This window comes from Neomonachus schauinslandi, chromosome 7 (genome assembly GCF_002201575.2).
Source record: "Neomonachus schauinslandi chromosome 7, ASM220157v2, whole genome shotgun sequence".
NCBI classification, from domain to species: domain Eukaryota; kingdom Metazoa; phylum Chordata; class Mammalia; order Carnivora; family Phocidae; genus Neomonachus; species Neomonachus schauinslandi.
In genome coordinates, this window is record NC_058409.1 from 54,072,548 (window position 1) to 54,092,302 (window position 19,755).

A 19,755-nucleotide genomic window follows, 5' to 3' on the forward strand; every position below is an offset into this window, starting at 1 on the left:
CAGTGTGGAGTCTGCTTGAGATTCTCTCTCTCCCTCGCCCCCACACTCCCTCTGCTTGTGCACACATGTGTGGGCTCTCTTTCTCTCTCAAATAAATAAATAGATCATTATGTAAAAAAAGAATTTAAGAGTATGTTAATTATATGTAGTATGTTAGTCTCTGTAATTAGGGTAGACTAGCTTTTCATGCAGCAGCAAATAACGCCTAAATCTGAGTGACTGGATTTGGATTTCTCTTTCCTTCCCCAGATTCAGGAAGTTTTTAGCTATTATTTCTTCAGACAAATCTTCTGCCCTCTTTTCTCGCTCTTCTCCTCTGGGATCCCTATCATACGACTATTATGCTTGACTGTGTCGCTGAGTTCCCTGGGTCTGTTCTCATTTTGCGTATGTTTTCCCCCCCTCATCTGCTCAGCTTGATTACTTTCCATTACTCTGTCCTCCAGGTGGCTGATCCGTTCTACTTCCTCTTGTTTGCTATTTATTCGAGGTGGTCTATTTTTATTTCCATTTAGTAAGTCTAATAGCTCTAATTCGTTCTTTTTTACATCTCCTGTCTCTTGATGGAGAGTCTCATGGAGGTTCTGCACTCTTTTCTCAAGTCCAATGAGTATCTTTATGAGCATTACTTTAAATTCTCTATCAGACATATTACTTATCTCTGTTTCCCTAGGTCTCCTGCTCTGATTTTGTTCTGCTCTTTCACTTGGGACATATTCCTCTGTCTCCTCATTCTGTCTATTGCTGTGTCTGTTTCTTTGTGTTAGGAAAGTCAGCTACATCTCCTGCACTTGAAAGTAGTGGCTTTATGAAGACGAGGTCCTGCAGTGCAGTGTCTCCTTTTCACCAGAAAATGTGCTTCAAGGGGTGTCTCCTCTGTGTGTTGCTCCAGGGGTGTCCTACCATTGTGGCTGGGATGTGTTTGCCTTCAGTCCAGGCTGCGGTGGCGCTCTGCCTGTTGTGGGCAGAGTCTGGTGCCCATTGTGTTAGTGGGCTGCTCCGGGGCTGCCTTGGGCTTGAGTTGAGTCAGACCAGGTGTTCGCCAGAGATGAAGTAGCACCAAACTGCAGGCACTTTCCCTGTATTGTCCCCTGAGAAGCTTTTGTTGATGGGTGGGGCCTGTAGTCAGACCAGCTGCCTGCCCCCAGCCCACTGCTGGGGTCACAGTCAGACTGGTGTGTGGTTATCTTCCCCTCTCCCTGGAGCAGGACTCACTTTGGAGTGGTGCTGACCCTTGTCTGGGCTGCGTGCACACCCCCGGGCTTGTGGTACTGCTTTGATGGGATCTTGCCAAGAACGATCGGAGTGGGTGGATCTGCTTCTCTGTGGCCTCTTGTCTATGCTGGGCTGCGGAGAGTCTGTTCTGCCAGTTTTCGGGCTGCTTTCTGGGTTATTTATGCCGATGTGGGTGCTCTGTAGGCAGCCACGTGGCAAGGGGTGAGCCCAGGGCCCTCCTACTCCGCCATCTTCCCAGCGGCCTCAGACAGTGGGATTCTTGAAGATGTCAGAGGTAATGTAGTTTTTGATGATGATGTCAGAAGTATGACCCTGGGGCACCTGGGTGGCTCAGTCGTTAAGCGTCTGCCTTCGGCTCAGGTCATGATTCCAGGGTCCTGGGATCGAGCCCTGCATCGGGCTCCCTGCTCAGTGGGAAGCCTGCTTCTCCCTTTCCCACTCCCCCTGCTTGTGTTCCCTCTCCACTGTGTCTCTCTCTGTCAAATAAACAAATAAAATCTTAAAAAAAAAAAAATTATGACCCTGACATTGGGTGGCTGAGATCAGGTGGAGCGAAAGATTATTCTACATGAGGGAGTCAGAGAACTGGGAGACCAGAGTATGGGATTTGTCATCTGTGTGGATGTTGAAGTCACTTAGAGTGGGGCCCACAGGAGGGTTAGAAGGCAAGAGGGGGATCCAGGTGAGAGAATGAATGTGTATTTCCCCCATGAAGATACTCTTGGTCTTTGATTAGACTTGGTAGTATTCTAGAGTCTTTGGCAGATTGTATTTTCATTATTATTATTGGGAAACTACTTGGCAACTCATCCACAAAACCTCTTAGGGGGCTTTCTTTTTAGAGATGGTCTGTTGCTGATTTCAGATCATTCCAATTCTGACTTTATCCTCCAGTATTGGGGTTGTCCCCTGAGAGACTCTCAGTTCTCCTGCATATTAAAAATACTCAATAAATCCTGAAATCTTCTCTAGGCTAGTTAATAAAACCTGCCCCCTGAATGTGTATATGTCTTTAATATGTAATGTTTATAGTAGGTATGAATCTACTTTTATCTCTTTTTATATAAATGAAAATAAAACATGTTTATCCCTTTAGCCTTTGTATATGTTTATATGATGTGCTACATTTTAATGATTTGTTTCTGCTGGCCGGGCATCTGCAGTGGGTTCTGCAGACAACAATTTTATCTCTGTAAACTTGTATGGAGCATTTGGGCTCCTGCCTGTCTAATCTTATACAGACATTATTAAAAAAACCGCAAGTCCATGGCCACCCTCCGACCTCCTAGAGGCAGATACTACATTGCTGACTTCAGGGTGGTCCTTGGAAATGATGTTTTGTTTGGGACCAGGAATATTTTTAAGGGTGTGAAAACATTTGCATTGTGAGCATCAAGTGAAATCTTGATAATACAGCTCTGTAAAATAGTGATGCAAATTTCCTATGTTCAAATTGGCAGAATGTGAAAGGCTCAAGGCTGTTGTGTCAAGTTTTTAAAGTTACCAGGTTTGCCATATGAGGTTTGCCTTTTTTTTTTTTCTTTACCCCCCCTAAATTCCGTCAGTCATGCTTGCTTGCTTGCTTTCCGTACTCCCAAATGAGAGAAGCTTTCACAATGCTGCAAAAAGCAATAATTTGGATATTATGGAGAAGCTGTTTGAAAAGAATGTTAACATTAATTCTGTGAACAATGTGAGTAGAAGTGAGTACTCTAAGGGTGGTTTGGATTGACAAGTCCAACTGAAATAATAATAAAAATTGTGAATTGTGCTGATGAGGTGAGGGAGAGCTCTGTTGTTGGTAATTCCAATAATAAAAGTGATTGTGCTGGATGAGGTGAGGGAGAGCTCTGTTGTTGGTAATTCCAGAATGTATAAGCTAAAGGTGGAATCAAGCAGAGGAATAAATATCTTATCAGAGGGGAAGTATACAGTCACTATGTGCATCTATGCAAAGTCTGTGGGTAGGCAGTAAAGCCAGTCATCAAGGTTATGGGCCTGGACTTGATCCTGGATTGCAGCCTTTGGATCACTGGCCTCACACATTCTGGAAAGGCAGAACATCTTTTGCTTCACAGTTTCGTCACTGCTTTCTCTCCAGGGATGTCCTTCGTTGTTCGGCCCTCCAAATTTAAAATCCAAAGGAGCATGGGTTTGTATTTTATCGCATGTCAGACACTGGGGCCTTTTCTAAAACCTGGCTCTTACTTTATTGTTCTTCAAGTGCCAGGGTTTAGGAGAGAAGTCTACTGCTAGAAATACAAATTTCCTACTGCTTGGTTTTGTAGAGATTTCCTGACAGCTTTTCAGGGCAAGGTTTATCAAAGTGGACAGGTTTGGGGCTGTGTTAATTGCTTAGCACAATCTGTGCAGTGGATCAAAGAGGGGATAACAGAGGTGGATTTAATGCTAAATGAAGCAGAAGCTTTAGTGTCCCTACTTGTACAGACCCCTTCCAAGGCACTGGGGAGGGATCTAGCAATGTATTCTCATGCTTATATGGTTTTGTAAAATCTAAAAAAGTAAGAAACTTTAATTGCCGTCAGTTCAGCTTTTTGACTCTGGCTTTACAGAGGGCTCTCTAGAGAGTGTAGACTTTACATTTCACAACACGTAGATCTGTCCCAGACAGTGACGTCATATGAATTGAAGTCATGCATCATATGCAGTGGAAGGATGTTTACCGGTTGTGCATATGCATATGGAAATGTATGTGTCTGTGTGTGTATTGTATGCATGTGTATGTCTGATGTGTTATGGTTATATATAGTATTCATTGTCCATAGGTATTCTAGAAAGAGTAGAAAAATAGCAAAGTTTTGCAGTATAACAATTTTAGGAACCAAACAAAAACAAAAACAAAAACAAAAAAAGGGAAATGAATCAGAAAGGAAGGAATTAAAAAGAAAGAAGTGAGCAGGGGCCTTTGAAAGTAATATCTAGATAAATTGTTGAGTAAGTAAAGCAATAATCATTTTTCCAAGTAGCAGGAAATAGGTTCTCTAATGTACTTTTATAATAATTTAAAATTTTTCACATAAGACTTTCTGATATTTTTAAAAATATTTATTTGAGAGAGAAAGCACAGGGGAAGAGTGAGAGGGAGAAGCAGACCCCCCCCCCATACTGAGCAGGGAGCCCAATGTGGGGCTCCATCCCAGGACCCTGAGATCATGACTTGAGCCAAAGGCAGACATTTAACCAACTGAGCCACCCAGGTGCTCCAAGACTTTCTGATATTTTAAACGGTATTCTTATGTTAAAGTAGTTAAAAAGATTTAATGCTAAATGAAGCATCATTTAGGACACAATCAGGGCATTTTAACTTATGGTCACTGTGGCAAGTTATCAACTCTCGATGAACTGCATTATACTTTCTAATGACATCTCTTTTAGTCCCATTTACAGCAGTTTGTTTACATGGTTACTTGTAGAGTTCCTTAAGATCTGTGATGATAGAGATGAAAAAATATATATAAGTGGTTTTATTGAATTATCTTGGATGCTGTTTTGGCTTGACATACCAGAACACAACTCTAAATTGCAGACAATGTCAGGATAACTCATGTTTTGTCAAACTCCAGTTTATCATCGATTTAGCTACCAAGGATATCAGATATTTAATTTTTGCAATACTTTATTCGAAACAAAGGAGGAAATCCATGTGCAGGCACCTTCTTTGGAAGCAAAAACAGTGTCTAGAATATGGGAAATATGACATGTGTTTTACTTACAAGCAAAACATCTCTTCTCTGAAACAATGAACTGTCTCTGGACATCCCAGGAGTACCTTGTTGGCTTTCCTTTGAAGCAACAGATAGTCATAGCTTTCTTTTTCTGTGTCTGCATCGTTCTTTTCTTTTTTTCTTTTCTTTTGTCTTCTCTTCTCTTTCTTTCTTTCATTCTGAAGCAGTTTGTTTCAGTAAAATAAACAGTACAAAAAATTATAGAAGGAAGACCATATACAGGGTTGAACATCTAGGAAAATTTTTGTTTTGCATTATCAATATATTCTAAGCAGAAAAAAATTGCTGTTATTAATAATTGCATATGGGAGAAAATACAACTTTTGCTTTTTATTTTTATTTATTTATTTTTAAAGATTTTATTTATTTGAGTGAGAGAGAGAGAAAGCACGTGCGGGAAAGGAGCAGAGGGAGAGGGAGAGGGACAAGCAGACTCCCTGCTGAGCACAGAGCCTGATGTAGGGCTTGATCCCAGGACCCTGAGATCATGATCTGAGCTGAAGTCAGATGCTTAACTGACTGAGCCATCCAGGCACCCCTGCAACTTTTACTTTTTAATTGAAATCCATTACACTGTTACAATCAATCATGGGTTATGCCATGCACATATAAACATATGATAGAAAATTATGGCGGTTTAAGACACAGGAATCATAAAGAGGCTAAATAGCAATTAGATGACTGAAAACACAAATTATGTTTCCTCAGATGAACCGCACAGCCTTGCATTTTGCAGTGGGGTCAAATCATTTATCTGTGGTGGATTTCTTGCTTAATCACAAGGCAAGAGTGGATATTGCTGATAAGGTAAGATCATCTTCATTTGGTAGAATGGATTGGAGCATAACCAGTGTATGGGGAAAATCTGGTCACTTCAGTTATCTTTTCTTCACATACACACAGAATATTTCCAAATTCAGTTTTCACTTTGGAAAGATCTCTTTAGGGTGTATTTGGTAACTAAATTGTTTACCTATTACTTGTAGGACTTAGGCTGTTGCCCATTTTCTCATATTGACCTTATGGCTAGTAATATGCATTTGTAAGAATAAGGTGGTTGCCCATAGTATAATTTGGGACATGGAGGACAGAAGCTAACTGGCCTCAGGGACATTAAATCTTGACTTTGCTGTGTGAACTCTAATAAAGCTTATTAAGTACATACTATGTACTGGGCACCAGTCTTAGGACTTTGATATTTAGTGCCCAACCTTGTCTCCCGACCTTGTGAGAAAAGTGTTACTAAAAATACAGTTTTCATGCGAAGAGCCTAAGACAGAGAAGTTGAATATCTTGCCCAATAATTACATCTAAGAAGGGGTGAAGGCAGGATTTGAACTTGGTTTACCTGGTTCCAGAGACCATGCTGTTAGCCCCAAAGCAGTTAACTATTTGTCTGCCTTGATATCAAAACCCACCCTAAGGATTTTCTCCCTACTTTTCCCAACTTCACTTACTACTTTACCATGGTGCAAGAAAACCACTTGGGCTGGATGTACCCAATATCACGTTCATCATCTCCAGTTGCAATGAAAGATGACGGTCTTGATTTTTAGAATCCTATGGACTGTGGCTGCTGGTTCTTAGTTAACCAAATGGGCCATTGTTCCTAAAGTGTTCATAAGGTTTTCACAGAGCTATTCTATTTTCTGGCTGGATTGACTCATTGAAAGATAAAACTCAGCCCTGCTTTACTTTCATTCTTCCAGGTCCTGGGTTTAGTATGTGCTTAGTAAATCTTTGGAAGATGAGTGAATGCAGTCAGATCAAACCAGTTGGTCATATTGTTGGTTTTGTTGGTGTAAACATGGCCTAGACATGATAATGATGAAAATTTTTCTTTGTTTTACCAGGGGAGCATATCCTTCTCTGTCTATTTTATTCCTCTGAGATTGGTAGGCAAGTCAATTGATATAATAGAATCAGAATGAAGAAGTACCCCTTACTAAAAATTGGCACTGAAAGCTCTCCAATTTTGTGAGGGTAATAAGTTATATTATGGTTATTGTACTTAACATGTTGTTGGGGTCTGGAAATTGTTATTTGATTATTTTGCAATGTTAGTTAGCCTGCAAAAGATGATTTGGTAATAGACCTGATTGCCAAGAGTCTATTCTCAATTTTGACATTGAAACCCTGATACAGTAACTTTTTATTTTAATTTTTAAATTGACCATACAATTTTCTTTCTTTTTGGTGTACAGTTATATGAATTTTAATGTATGTGTAGATTCATGTAGTCACCAGCATAATCAAAATACAGAACAATTGCATCACCCAGAAAATATCCTCATGCTGCATCTTTGTAGTCAAACCCTTACCCACCCTGGACACCACTGATCTCTGCTCCATCTCCATAATTTTGCCTTTTTGAGAATGCCGTATAAATGATGTCAGGTAGCATATAACATTTTGACACTGGCTTCTTTCACTCAGCAAAATCTCTCTGAGATTCATTCATATTGTATGTATCAATAATTCCTCCCTTTTTGCTGCTGAATAGTATTTCAGTATGTAGATATGCCACAAGTTTATTTATGCACTCACCTGTTGAAGGACGTTAGAGTTGTTTCCAGTTTTTGACTATTACAATTAAGCTGCTATCCCTTTCACAAAGATGGCGCCAAAGGCTAAGAAGGAAGCCCCTGCACCTCCAAAAGGTGAATCCAAAGCAAAGAAGTTGAAGGCCAAGAAAGCAGTGTTGAAAGGCCTGCACAGTCACACAAAAAAAGATGATCTGCACATCACCTACCTTCTGACGGCCCACGACACTGCATCTCCGAAGGAAGCCCAAATATCCTCGAAAGAGTGCCCCCAGGAGAAACAGGCTTGACCGCTATGTCATCATCAGGTTCCCCCTGACTACTGAGTCAGCCATGAAGAAAACAGAAGAGAACAACACACTTGTGTTCATTGTGGATGTTAAGGCCAACAAGCACCAGATCAAACACTGATGTGACAAAGGTCAACACCTTGATCAGGCCTGATGGAGAGAAGAAGGCATATGTTCAACTGGCTCCTGACTATGATGCTTTGGATGTTGCCAACAAAACTGGGATCATCTAAACTGAGTCCAGCTGGCTAAATCTAAATGTAAATTTTTACACAAAGAACAACAACAACAACAACAAAATGAATAAAGGTGCTATCAACATTTGTGTACCAGTTTTATGTAGGCGTAAGTTTTCATTTCTCTAGTACAAAGCCCTAGGAGTGAGATTACTGGGTCATACAGTAAGCTGTATACAAGAAGCTGCCAGACTGTTTTCTGTAGTGGCTCTGCCTTGCATTCCCAGCAGCGGTGTAACAGAACTCCATTGTTCTACATCCTCATCAGCTCTCGTAGCTTTCATTTTTTCTCCTCAATGTTTGCCTTTCTAGTGGATGTGTATTGGCATTTCCTTGTGATTTTAATTTGCATTTCTTTAATGGCTAATGATATCGAGCATCTTCTGTTATTTACCATTTGTATATTTCCTTTGGTGATGTGTCTATTCAAATCTTTTGAGTACTTTTTTTAATAGGGTTGTTTTCTTACTGTTCAGTTTTGAGAGTTTTTTATATATTCCAGATACAAGTCCTTTGTTAGATCTGTGATTTGCAAGTATTTTCTCACACTCTGTAGCTTATCTTTTTCACAGAGCAAAAGTTTTAAATTTTGATGAATTCCAACTTACCTGTATTTTAAATATTTTTTTAAAAAGATTTTATTTATTTATTTGACACACACACAGAGAGAGAGAGTACAAGCAGAGGGAATAGCAGAGGGAGAGGGAGAAGTATGACCACAGTTCCTTTAGTCTGAGAGGATTTCTCTGTCAGTTTTAGGTGCTTGCCCACTTAGTGCTGTTGCTGTCCCTTCTACCACAGGGTTCCAGCTTTGGGAGTGAGGCTTGCCTGGAGCAGGCCCAGAAGAGAATAAAGAAACAGTATTTCCCCTACTTTCTCCGTCCTGTAGGACCACCCTTCTGCTCCTTAGCCCAGAAAGAGAGGGCTTCTCTTGGAGTTCTTTCTGTCTGTGCCCAGAGCACACTTCTGTGACTTACACTGCCTTGAGTTCAAGCTGGAAGATATGGAAGGAAAAAAACAAAAACCAAATCAGGAAACCCTCTTTGTTTATATTTTGAGTGTTGGTTTACTTCCCAATCTACCTGCTACCATTTACTTCTCAGAGTCCTCAAATAGCTACTCTATGCATTTTGTCTGGAGATTTTAGTCACGTGTGGTGGGAGAGACAGTGTACTTACTCCATCGTACCCAAGACCATAATCCCAAATCTTTAACATACTAAAAAGTAGAAGGAATTGTACAATGAACACTTACACATCCATTGCCCAGGTTGATAGCATCCTTTCTTTTACACAGCATGTCTGAGGATCGCCATGTTTCTAATATATTAAATATACTACTGGTTTCTGTCAGAGTGTAAGTCAGTTATTCCTGAAATGATGAAGAGATGTTCTACCAACTCACTCTCTTTGAGGCTTTTCCAAACATACATTTGGAAGCTAGCATCAGCTTTTTTGTAATTTGGCCTTGTGAGATTGAAATGCTGTCAGATGGGAAATATGGTATTAATACATATATATTCCAGATGTATCTCTGTACTCCACCTTGAAAGTTTCACTCAGTTTAATATTTCTATAACTTAATTATTCACAGTGGTATTAGAACGTAACTAATAAATTGCTTTTTATAATTCAGGCAATGCTGTGTTTGGTCAAACTTTCTTTATCTGGGTCATGAGCCTTGAGTTTGACTTGGCAGATCTGTCTTCTTTTTTTTTTTTTTTTAAAGATTTTATTTATTTATTTGAGACAGAGAGAATGAGAGACAGAGAGCATGAGAGGGAGGAGGGTCAGAGGGAGAAGCAGACTCCCTGCCGAGCAGGGAGCCCGATGCGGGACTCGATCCCGGGACTCCAGGATCATGACCTGAGCCGAAGGCAGTCGCTTAACCAACTGAGCCACCCAGGCGCCCCTGGCAGATCTGTCTTCTAACACCTGTTTGTAAAGAGCCAGAAATTGAACCCCTTCACCATCAATATTTATTCATTGCCTGCTGTGGGTAAGTCTCAATGCCAACTACTGGGGATTTAACAGCATTTAAGTTCTTGTTACTCAAAGTGTCGTCCTGAGACCAGAAACACCGGCATTTCCTCAGAGCTTGACATGCAGAATCCCAGAGCCTACGCCAGACCTCCTGAATCAGAATCTGTGACTTAACAAGATCCCCAGGTGATTGTGTCAGGAAGCACTGGCAGGAGATACAGTCCCTGCTCAAAGGGGTGTACAGTCTATTAAGGGAGCAAGGACCAAGACCATTGACATGATGTATCTTTCAAGGCACTGCAAGCTAAGGATCAAATGCATGGCCCAGGTGCTGAGAGCTTCAGGTTCAAAGTTGGTGGCATCCCTGAATCTTGGGAACAGGCACACTAGATAAATGGAGGCTCTTACTCCGGATGTGAATCAAGGATCCCAGATGGAGAGCAGGTGGTGCTTAGAGGATAATGACAGGCATCAGCTCTCAGAGCTTCTTATCTCTGGGAAGGTACTCCCATGCATGTGCTCCTCAGGGGAAGTTAATGACCTTCTCACTTGTGATCACACTGGTGATAGGGACAGAGCGTCACCAACGGTGGGCCTTTTACACTTGACAGAGCATTCTGTACACTCTGAGTGTAATCCATGACACATGCTCACAAACTGTCCTAGGTATGTCAGTTTCATGTCACAAGACATAATTTTATGAACATTTTTGTGAGGGAATTAACATCTGTGATCAGTGATTCTTTTCCTCTGAGGAATGATGGCTCCACTTGGAATATATGGCTTCAAATATATGGAATATAGGAGTTCAAAAATAGAGCTCCTATCAAAGTGTGATTTATCTTCTATCAAAAATATTTCTGGGGGTGCCTGGGTGGCTCAGTCGTTAAGCATCTGCCTTCGGCTCAGGTCATGATCCCAGGGTCCTGGGATCGAGCCCCGCATCGGGCTCCCTGCTCTGCAGGAAGCCTGCTTCTCCCTCTCCCACTCCCCTTGCTTGTGTTCCCTCTCTTGCTGTCTCTCTCTCTCTGTCAAATAAATAAAATCTTTAAAAAAAATATTTCTGACCTCTTTTTTGACCATATGTGAAACTGGATTTAGTATTCCTGAATAGAGACCATTAGTTTGTAGAGAAGAGTAATTAAGGAGTAGAACTGTGTTTAGGGCACATTTCTTGAAAAACCTCAACTGGTTGTTGTACATCATTAGTCCTTGGGGAAGAGTGCAGAAATTGGTGAGCATTTTCTGCATATTGGGATTGTAAATATATAAATAGGCTTAAATAGACTAACTCACTGGGTAGTGTGGCAGCCGAAATGTAAATTTTATGGAGTATGACATTTAAAGCAGGGTTTATCAACAATGGCCCTATGACATTTTGGTCAGATGATTTTTTTGTTGTTGTTGTGGGAGGCTGTTTGGGATTATAAGATGTTTTGCAGTATCTCTGGCTTCTACCCACTAAATGCCAATATCTCCACTCAGCCCCAGCAATCAAAAGTATCTTCTGACATCTCCAAATGTCCCCTGGGGGCAAAATTGCCCCCCTGTCCCCCATTGAGCACAACTGATTTAGAGTTACACCTCAATAATCTGGGACTTCCTTTTCACTTCTTCGTATCTGTACTTACCCAAGAAGAAGAGAATACGTTAATGCAGTTTCTGTGGTAGCCAAAGTAAATGCCAAAAGGCAAAAGAAAGTGCCCCCCCACAGACCCTTCTTCCTTGTTGATTTAGTCATATTGTATACATCTAGCAAACTGGTTTCGTGGCTTACAAATAAAGTCGATTAAGAGATGCAATAAGATGTGCTGAGAAGGCTTACTTTTTGGAAGGATGACATTTAGAAGGCATTTAGAAGGACTTCAACAGAGCAATGGATGATTTTTTGACAGAGATAAAAGGAAACAGAGAAGCAGACACAGGAACTTACAGATAAGGAACCTGAGGCTGAGTGTTAACTAGAACATAGTACTTGAAGTAGGAGAGCCAAATTGGAGGTCAGTTTCTTTTGACTCTACAGATCATGCTCATAAGGTATGCTCTATATTACTTCTCTAACTTGGGGCCTAGGATGCAAGTCCCAGCTTTCCCAGTTTAGTACCCTCCAACTCCACCTTCCTGAGATAGCCATTGTTAACTGCTGGCTCTTTCCTTTCACACTTTTCTCCTGCTCATTCAGTCTACAAGTCTAACTGCCCACAGCGTCCCTAAGGGTCAGTAGGTCCTTACTGAGTCTCTCTCAGTCTATTCCATGCATGTGTACATGCACATGCACACCTATATAATTTTTATAGAGAGAGTATTTCAAATGATTTATATATAAGTAGGATTCTTTTTATAACCTCAGTCTTCTCTGTTTTTTCTTTTTTGTGCACCTGCTCCTTCTCCAGTAACTACATTTAACAATGCGGAGAATGTGTGTTTATTTCTGTACTTTTCCTCATGCTCATGTAATCATATCTATATTGGTATCGAGCATCCATCTACCTACGTGCCCACCTTAGACAGATATAGATACATACGTGTACACACATGAGTTTTTGTCATTGCTTGTTTTATAAAAAATGGGATTATATTTTTTTGTGCATCTTACTTTTCACATTTAACAGCTACCTCATGGAAATCTCTGCAAGTCAGTTTTTATAGCTCTAACTCTTACTTGTAATGGCTGCTTGATGTGATATGACTGCGCCCTAATTTGCTCAGCATTCTTATATTGATGGACATTTACCCTGCTCTCATTTTTAAGGGTTATAATTAATATCCTTGTTTACATAACATTAGGTCCTAAAACTCATTTTCAGGGGATAGATTCCTAGTAGTGGGATTGCTGGTTGAATTGAAAATTTCAATAGCTATTGCCAGATTGCTGAAACCATAATTGTTCATTTCCACTAATACCTTAGAGAGCACCTTTTTTTGGTCCACTTTTTCAGTTGGTTTAATTGCCTTCTTTTTGTTGATTTGTAAGAGGCTTCATGTATTAGAAAAAGTAACCATTTATCTTTATTAAAATACATTTTTAAAGATCTATCATTTGTTTCTTGACTTTATCATCTTTCCTTTTATAACTTGTGGATCAAGGCACTGTACCTTACAGTCTAGATTTTCTTCTAATATTTTTGTGTGCTTTTGTGTGTGTGTATAATATGATATAGGATTTAATTTTATTTTCTTCCCTGTAGAAAATGACTTGTGCCTGTAGCACTTATTAAATGTCTTCCTTTTCCCCATTGAATTGAAGTATCACATTTGCTGTATATTAAATTTTTTCCCTATTTGTTAATTTTTAACACTTGAGTATTATCTTGGCCTTTGTTAACTGAGGTGGTGTGTTGTAGCTCATTCCAGTGACAGACGCTTTTCTTTTCTCTTCTTGGGGAAGCACGACTTGACAGTAATTCACCTTGCAGCCTGGTCTGGAAGTCTCGAGATCATGCTCATGCTCATTAGAGCTGGAGCAGACCAGAGGGCCAAGAATCAGGTAGGTATGTGGGTCACACCTGGACATAGTTCTCACTGCCCCAGTGCAGGATGGGGAGGTTCTCAGATCATTGTGTATATATGTCCCCCCACCTTGGCTCTCTTGAGGATGGAATGAATGCCCTCCACTTTGCAGCTCAGAGCAATAATGTACGCATCGTGGAGTACCTCATTCAAGATCTGCATTTGAAGGACCTGGACCAGCCTGATAAGGTGTGTTTGCTATAGTAGGAGAGGTCCTATGCATACGCCACCAAATTCTTCTTTCTTCCTACTCCTGCTAGAGCTGCGAAAGCAGCCAGCACAGACAGACCTGGCCCTGTAGCTAGCTCCTCCATCACTCTGGCAGAGGACAGAACAGATGAGAGGTGTTGGTGTTGGTGGTGGCCCAGGCATCTCATGTGGGAAGGGCAGGAAGTATTGAGCAAGCATCCAGATTCTTTTTTCCCTCTCTGTTCCCTCATCCTGGCTGATTGTGGACAGTATCTACCCTGTTTTGTATTCACAATGTATGTTTGCATTTTACTCCATTATGCTTGGCCTTTTGGGAGTATATTTGATCCAAGACTATGCAGTAATGGAATCATGGAATATAATGCAGTGTTACCGTATTTGCGTACATTCTTTTTCTTTTCATAAGGAGATATATACTAATAACAGTCACCACTTATTGAGTATTTATTAGTGTGCTAGGTACAGAGGAAAGCTATTTACATACATTATTTCATTGAGAGGTCTAGGGCCTGGTGTATATGGATGCTTAACAAATCATTGCTGAATGAATGAATTATCCTGTTAATTCCCATAATTCCCATAATCATATACAGAAAGATTTTGCTTATTTTATTTTATTTTTTTTTTAAAGATTTTATTTATTTATTTGAGAGAGAGAATGAGAGAGAGAGAGAGAGCACGAGAGGGGGGAGGGTCAGAGGGAGAAGCAGACTCCCTGCCGAGCAGGGAGCCTGATGCGGGACTCGATCCCGGGACTCCAGGATCATGACCTGAGCCGAAGGCAGTCGCTTAACCAACTGAGCCACCCAGGCGCCCCATGATTTTGCTTATTTTAAAGGTGATGAATTTGAGGTTCAGAGAAGCTAAGTACCTCGTCCAATGTCCCAAAACTGGAAAGTGAGAGCTAGGATTTGAATTCAGGTCTAGCTGACCCCAGTCACCATGCCGGCCTGCTCTCCTGTCTCCCTTCTCAGATGGGCATTCCCTATGTGCCAGGGACTGTCTTTTTCCTGGAGTATCTTCTTCTAGGCTTTTCTCTAGGCTTTTCTCTCCCCTATTCTCTCTAGGGGAGAATACCCTGTGAGACTGACCTTTTGATTTCAAATGTGACCTCCTTTTCACTGTGCCTAGAACATTATTCTCCATAAAGTCTCTCCAGAAATTAAGCAGTAATACCTCATTTCACCTCTTGTAAAAAACTTTCACATTCTTTTCTGATCTTAGTCTTTTTTTAAAAAGATTTTATTTATTTATTTGACAAAGAGAGAGAGAGAAAGAGAGAGAGAGCACAAGCAGGGCTAGTGGCAGGCAGAAGGAGAAGCAGGCTCCCCACTGAGCAAGGAGCCTGATGTGGGGCTCCATCCCGGGACCCGGAGATCATGACCCGAGCTGAAGGCAGATGCTTAACCGACTGAGCCACTCAGGTGCCCCTGAACCTTAGTCTTAAAAACAACAACTCTTTCTTCAAATGAAGTCTATAAATTTGTTTTATTTCCTCTGAGTATGACTGAGCAACATTTACAGCTTAGAGACAGACTTGGACTGTGGTCTGGGCATATATATTAGCTATGAGCTTTAAGCAAGTTTTCCAACTGCTGAAAGCCTCAGTGTGTGTAAGGGATGATTGGGGAGGGGGGCTGTTTTGGCTTCCATATAATTTTTATCAGCAATACCTCCATGGTTTCATATAGATGATTGATATTTCCTCAGTTTTATGTAAAAAATCTATGCCATTGAACTTCATTGTAAGCCATTCTACCACCCCTTTCCAGTCACACACTACCCCTAAGCTGTTCCTATGTAGCAATATTGGAACAGCCACTGTTGGGATGTTTGAATGAGTTAGTGAGTATAAAGCACTTAGCCAAGAGCCTGATACATGGTAAGTGCTCACTAAATGGTAGGTATTATCACAATTATTATAGGATAAAATACCCTGATATCCTCAAATTGATAATCATAGTCAAATAGTGACACAGTGAGGAAGTTAGATCATTCTAGTTTGGATTGATGCTAAGTAGGGATGAGACCTGTGAATGAATTCCACTCAGTTCAATTTAGCAGATCTTTGTTGAGGGCCTGTTATCTAGGAGACCCATGACAGTCTTCCCTTTCAATGGGCTCTGGCTGATATTACAGGAGACAGCAGGGTGTGGGGAGGATCAGGTAAGCTGAAGGGGCTCAAGGACCAGAGCAGGTTTCTGGGAAGTCTTGGCCACGTCTGCAGCTTCTGCTGGCCAGCAGCCTTCTTGGCCACCATCTCTTTAGCTGGCTCCGGGGTTGTCCTGTCCCCGCCCCTCTCCCTCCTCCCCTGTCTGTTGGGGAAAAGTGCGGAGGAGTCTTGGCAGCAGACTGTGCAGACATGTCCAGCTGAGAGATGTTAAAATTAAGATGGATTCAGAGACATATGAGGAATGAGCAAATAATGAGTCCCCTGGCTCATTTAGGGAGAGAAGAATCTCTGAGTCCAATTTTAGTTCTGTAAGAAACCTAGATGGATCAATGCAAAAGACAAAGTCTTTTCTTTTTCTGAGATCTGTGAGTAGGTCAAGGATGTTGGCAAAACCCAGTAGAATCTGGGATCAGGAGCTCAAGGTATATTAATTCATCATTAGATTTTTCCATCTGTGTTTGCTTAAAAGTACTGTGGAACTCACTGAATACATTTGATAGAAATGACTGCTACACCTTCACAGCTGGCCCTCTCGCCTACTTTCTTCTCAGCAGAAAGTGATGGAGAGCCTGCTGACCTGACCAGCACTGGCAAAATTCTCTTCAGCCCAGAGGGAACTCCAAAAGCTAGCAAGGAAAGCCTTGTGGGGGGGAGGTCTTTATTAATAAAAGAGATTTAACTAGGCCCAGGAGAGTGTGGGTGGGGATGAGAGAGATGGAAGACACTGGAAAATATTTTGAGGTTTCTTCCAGCTCTGTGGCCTCTCCAGGGGAGAGAGATTAGAGCAGCCAGGAGAAGTTATTGGTAAAGTAGTATAGATGTTTTGAATCTACATGTGAACTTCCATCTAGTGGTCAAAAATAAGTACTCAAAATGTTTGGCGTGGAGCAGGGGCAGAGAAAGGAATGGCCTTAGAGTATATGAATAGTTGTTGAATATTTATAAGAGTTTGGTGGTACCCTGTTAGGTTGGTTTCAGCTGCAGACTTATGGGAACTTCCATTGGTTTAAAGGAATCTTATAGGAAGCCTTTAGAGATCAAAATGCAAAGAAGCTTCCCTTTTTGGAGGGTTGGGAATAATGAGCATGAGGGGATTTGGGAAGACATACCTTCTTATATGGACCTGAAGCCAGTATTTAAGGGCTCCAGTGTGCAAGGGGGGACCTCACCCCACCCACCCTAGTTTCGTGACTGCATATTTAACACATTGTTCCTTCAGCACTTTTTTTTTTTTAAAAGAGAGAAAGAGACAGCGTGAGAGAGAGAGCACAACCCGGGGGGGTCCGGGGCGGTGGGGGAGGGGCGGCAGGCAGAGTGAGAGGGAGAAGCAGACTCCCCGCTGAGCAGGGAGCCCGAAGCGGGGCTCGATCACAAGACCCTGAGATCGTGACCTGAGCCAAAGGCAGACATTTAACCAACTGAGCCACCCAGGCGCCCCTCCTTCAGCACTTTTTAATTCATGGCAACTTTCTTTTTCCCTCTCAAATCTCTAATTATTAAGGAACCTGCTCGGTTTTCCCTTATGCCGGGGTTCTGTTGTGAGGGTCCCAGGGTAAGGGGAAATGTCATGGGGGATAGACCTGCACACGGGGCACTGGGGGGCTTTGTGCTAGGTTCTCCCTGGCTTCCTCTCAGAGGCTCTCCTCCCATCATCTCTGGGGTCGCTGTGGGAAAGGATGGTCAGTTTGGATTTTGGGTGTCCATTTATAATGGCTGTTTATGAAATTTTTGCTGAATTTGTTAACCTGTCAAATTTGATAACCCTGCTAATAAACTTAAAAATGAAAAATAATTTCTAATAAACAGTTGCAACCCCTCAGACTTATTCACATGCAAACAATTTAAATACATTCAATTAAAACATGTTGGGTTAAATAGACATTGTATTAATTAAGGAAAAAAGGTAACAGGAATTCTGGCCCCTCCTTATTTTCGTTAATTAGGGAAGGGAATTGGGATCCTGAGCTGGGAAGGCATTGTGGTTTCTCTGAAACGGGAGCTCTGACGCCAGGTTCCACTGTCCTGGCTGGAAGATCTCCCTCCTTGCAGGTAGGAGTTAGTCCCGGGGGACTGTACTGGATAGAGGCCGACTTGAACAGCATTTTAGAAGGGTTTGGTGGTTAAAAAAGGAAATAAGACATGGTAAGAAACTATATATTTTTTAAAAAAACATGTATTTTTAAAGTTGATGTTATTTTCTCTAATAATGTATGCTAAAATGGGAGAAAAGATTTATATCTCATTTTACTGTCACTTCATCTTTATGCTACCTTCTGATATGTTTCTAAGATATGGATTACTTTAAATGCCCTTATTTTGTGTAATTTGGCTTTCACATTTTTTTTTCTTGCTGGTAACATTTTTAAAGGGCATCCAAAGTTTAAAGTAATAACTGTTTTCTTGGTGAGGAAAAATATTTCATCAGTGATAACCTCCCATTTCTTATCAGATTAGGCTTTCTTTGGGGGTGGGTCCTCTGTCACTTTGTTTAGCCATGTGGAAATGCAAGTCTTTGTAGCAGCCAAGGGTAAGAGTAAGGGCATTTATTTTTTTTAAGATTTTATTTATTTATTAGAGAGGAAGAGCATGAGTGCAGGAGCAGGTGGGGGGCAGAGGGAGAAGCAGGACTTGATCCCAGGACTCTGGGATCGTGACCTGAGCCGAAGGCAGATGCTTAACTGAGCCATCCAGGTGACCCCAAGAGTAAGGCCATTTTAAAGTTGAACAGATGAGCACTGGGTGTTATACGCAACTAATGAGTCGTTGAACACTACATCAAAAACTAATCATGTACTATATGCTGGCTAACTGAACATAATTTTTTTTTTAAAGATTTTATTTATTTATTTGACAGAGAGAGACACAGTGAGAGAGGGAACACAAGCAGGGAGCAGTGGGAGAGGGAGAAGCAGGCTTCCCACTGAGCAGGGAGCCCGATGCGGGGCTCGATCCAGGACCCCGGGATCATGACCTGAGCCGAAAGCAGATGCTTAACAACTGAGCCACCCAGGCGCCCCTAACTGAACATAATTAAAAATAAATAAAGTTGAACAGACCTCTGGTATTTCTAATAGTATTTGTCCCCAAACTGCTAACTATGTTATTAGTTAGACTTTTTTCTGTTATGAGTGATAAAAATCTAGTTTAGTCTAGATTAAGCAATAGAGGTAATTTATTTATTGCTAACTAAAGAGTGTGAGGATATATCTGAATGGCTTGAGGCATGGCTGGATCCAGCTCTTTTTTTCCTTCCTCTCTAACTCTCTGTTGTCTCTCTGTTGGCATTATTGATAGATACACTCTCCACATGGTGGGAAAGCTTGCTCCTAGCAGTTTCAAGATATTCTTATAGATATTCTTTTTTTTTTTAAGATTTTATTTATTTATTTATTATAGAGAGAGAGCACACATGTGTGCATGAGTGGGGGGAGGGGCAGAGGGAAAGGGAAAGACTTTCAAGCAGACTCCCTACTGAGTGCTAAGTCTGACATGGGGCTTGATCTCACAACCCTGAGATCATGACCTGAGCTGAAAGCAAGAGTCAGAAGCTTAACTGACAGAGCCACCCAGGCACCCCTCTTATGGATATTCTTATGGATTTTGATTCATAAGAAAGAAAATTCCTGGGCGCCTGGGTGGCTCAGTCGGTTAAGCGGCTGCCTTCGGCTCAGGTCATGATCCCAGGGTCCTGGGATTGAGTCCCTCATTGGGCTCCCTGCTTGGCAGGGAGCCTGCTTCTCCCTCTCCCTTTGCCTGCCTCTCTGCCTACTTGTGCTCTCTATCTCTCTGTCAAATAAATAAATAAATAAATAATCCTAAAAAAAAAAAA

At 41.4% G+C, this 19,755-nt stretch overlaps 1 protein-coding gene across 1 annotated transcript in view; it reads left to right on the forward strand.

Annotated features, from left to right (window-relative positions):
- Positions 1–19,755, forward strand: part of ANKDD1B (ankyrin repeat and death domain containing 1B) — a 67,374-nt gene that overhangs the window by 6,334 nt on the left and 41,285 nt on the right. The window contains exons 2-5 of the mRNA XM_021697693.1: positions 2,826–2,929; positions 5,691–5,789; positions 13,422–13,520; positions 13,628–13,732. Coding sequence (XP_021553368.1) covers positions 2,826–2,929; positions 5,691–5,789; positions 13,422–13,520; positions 13,628–13,732 — 407 coding nt within the window. The remainder of the gene's footprint in view (positions 1–2,825; positions 2,930–5,690; positions 5,790–13,421; positions 13,521–13,627; positions 13,733–19,755) is intronic.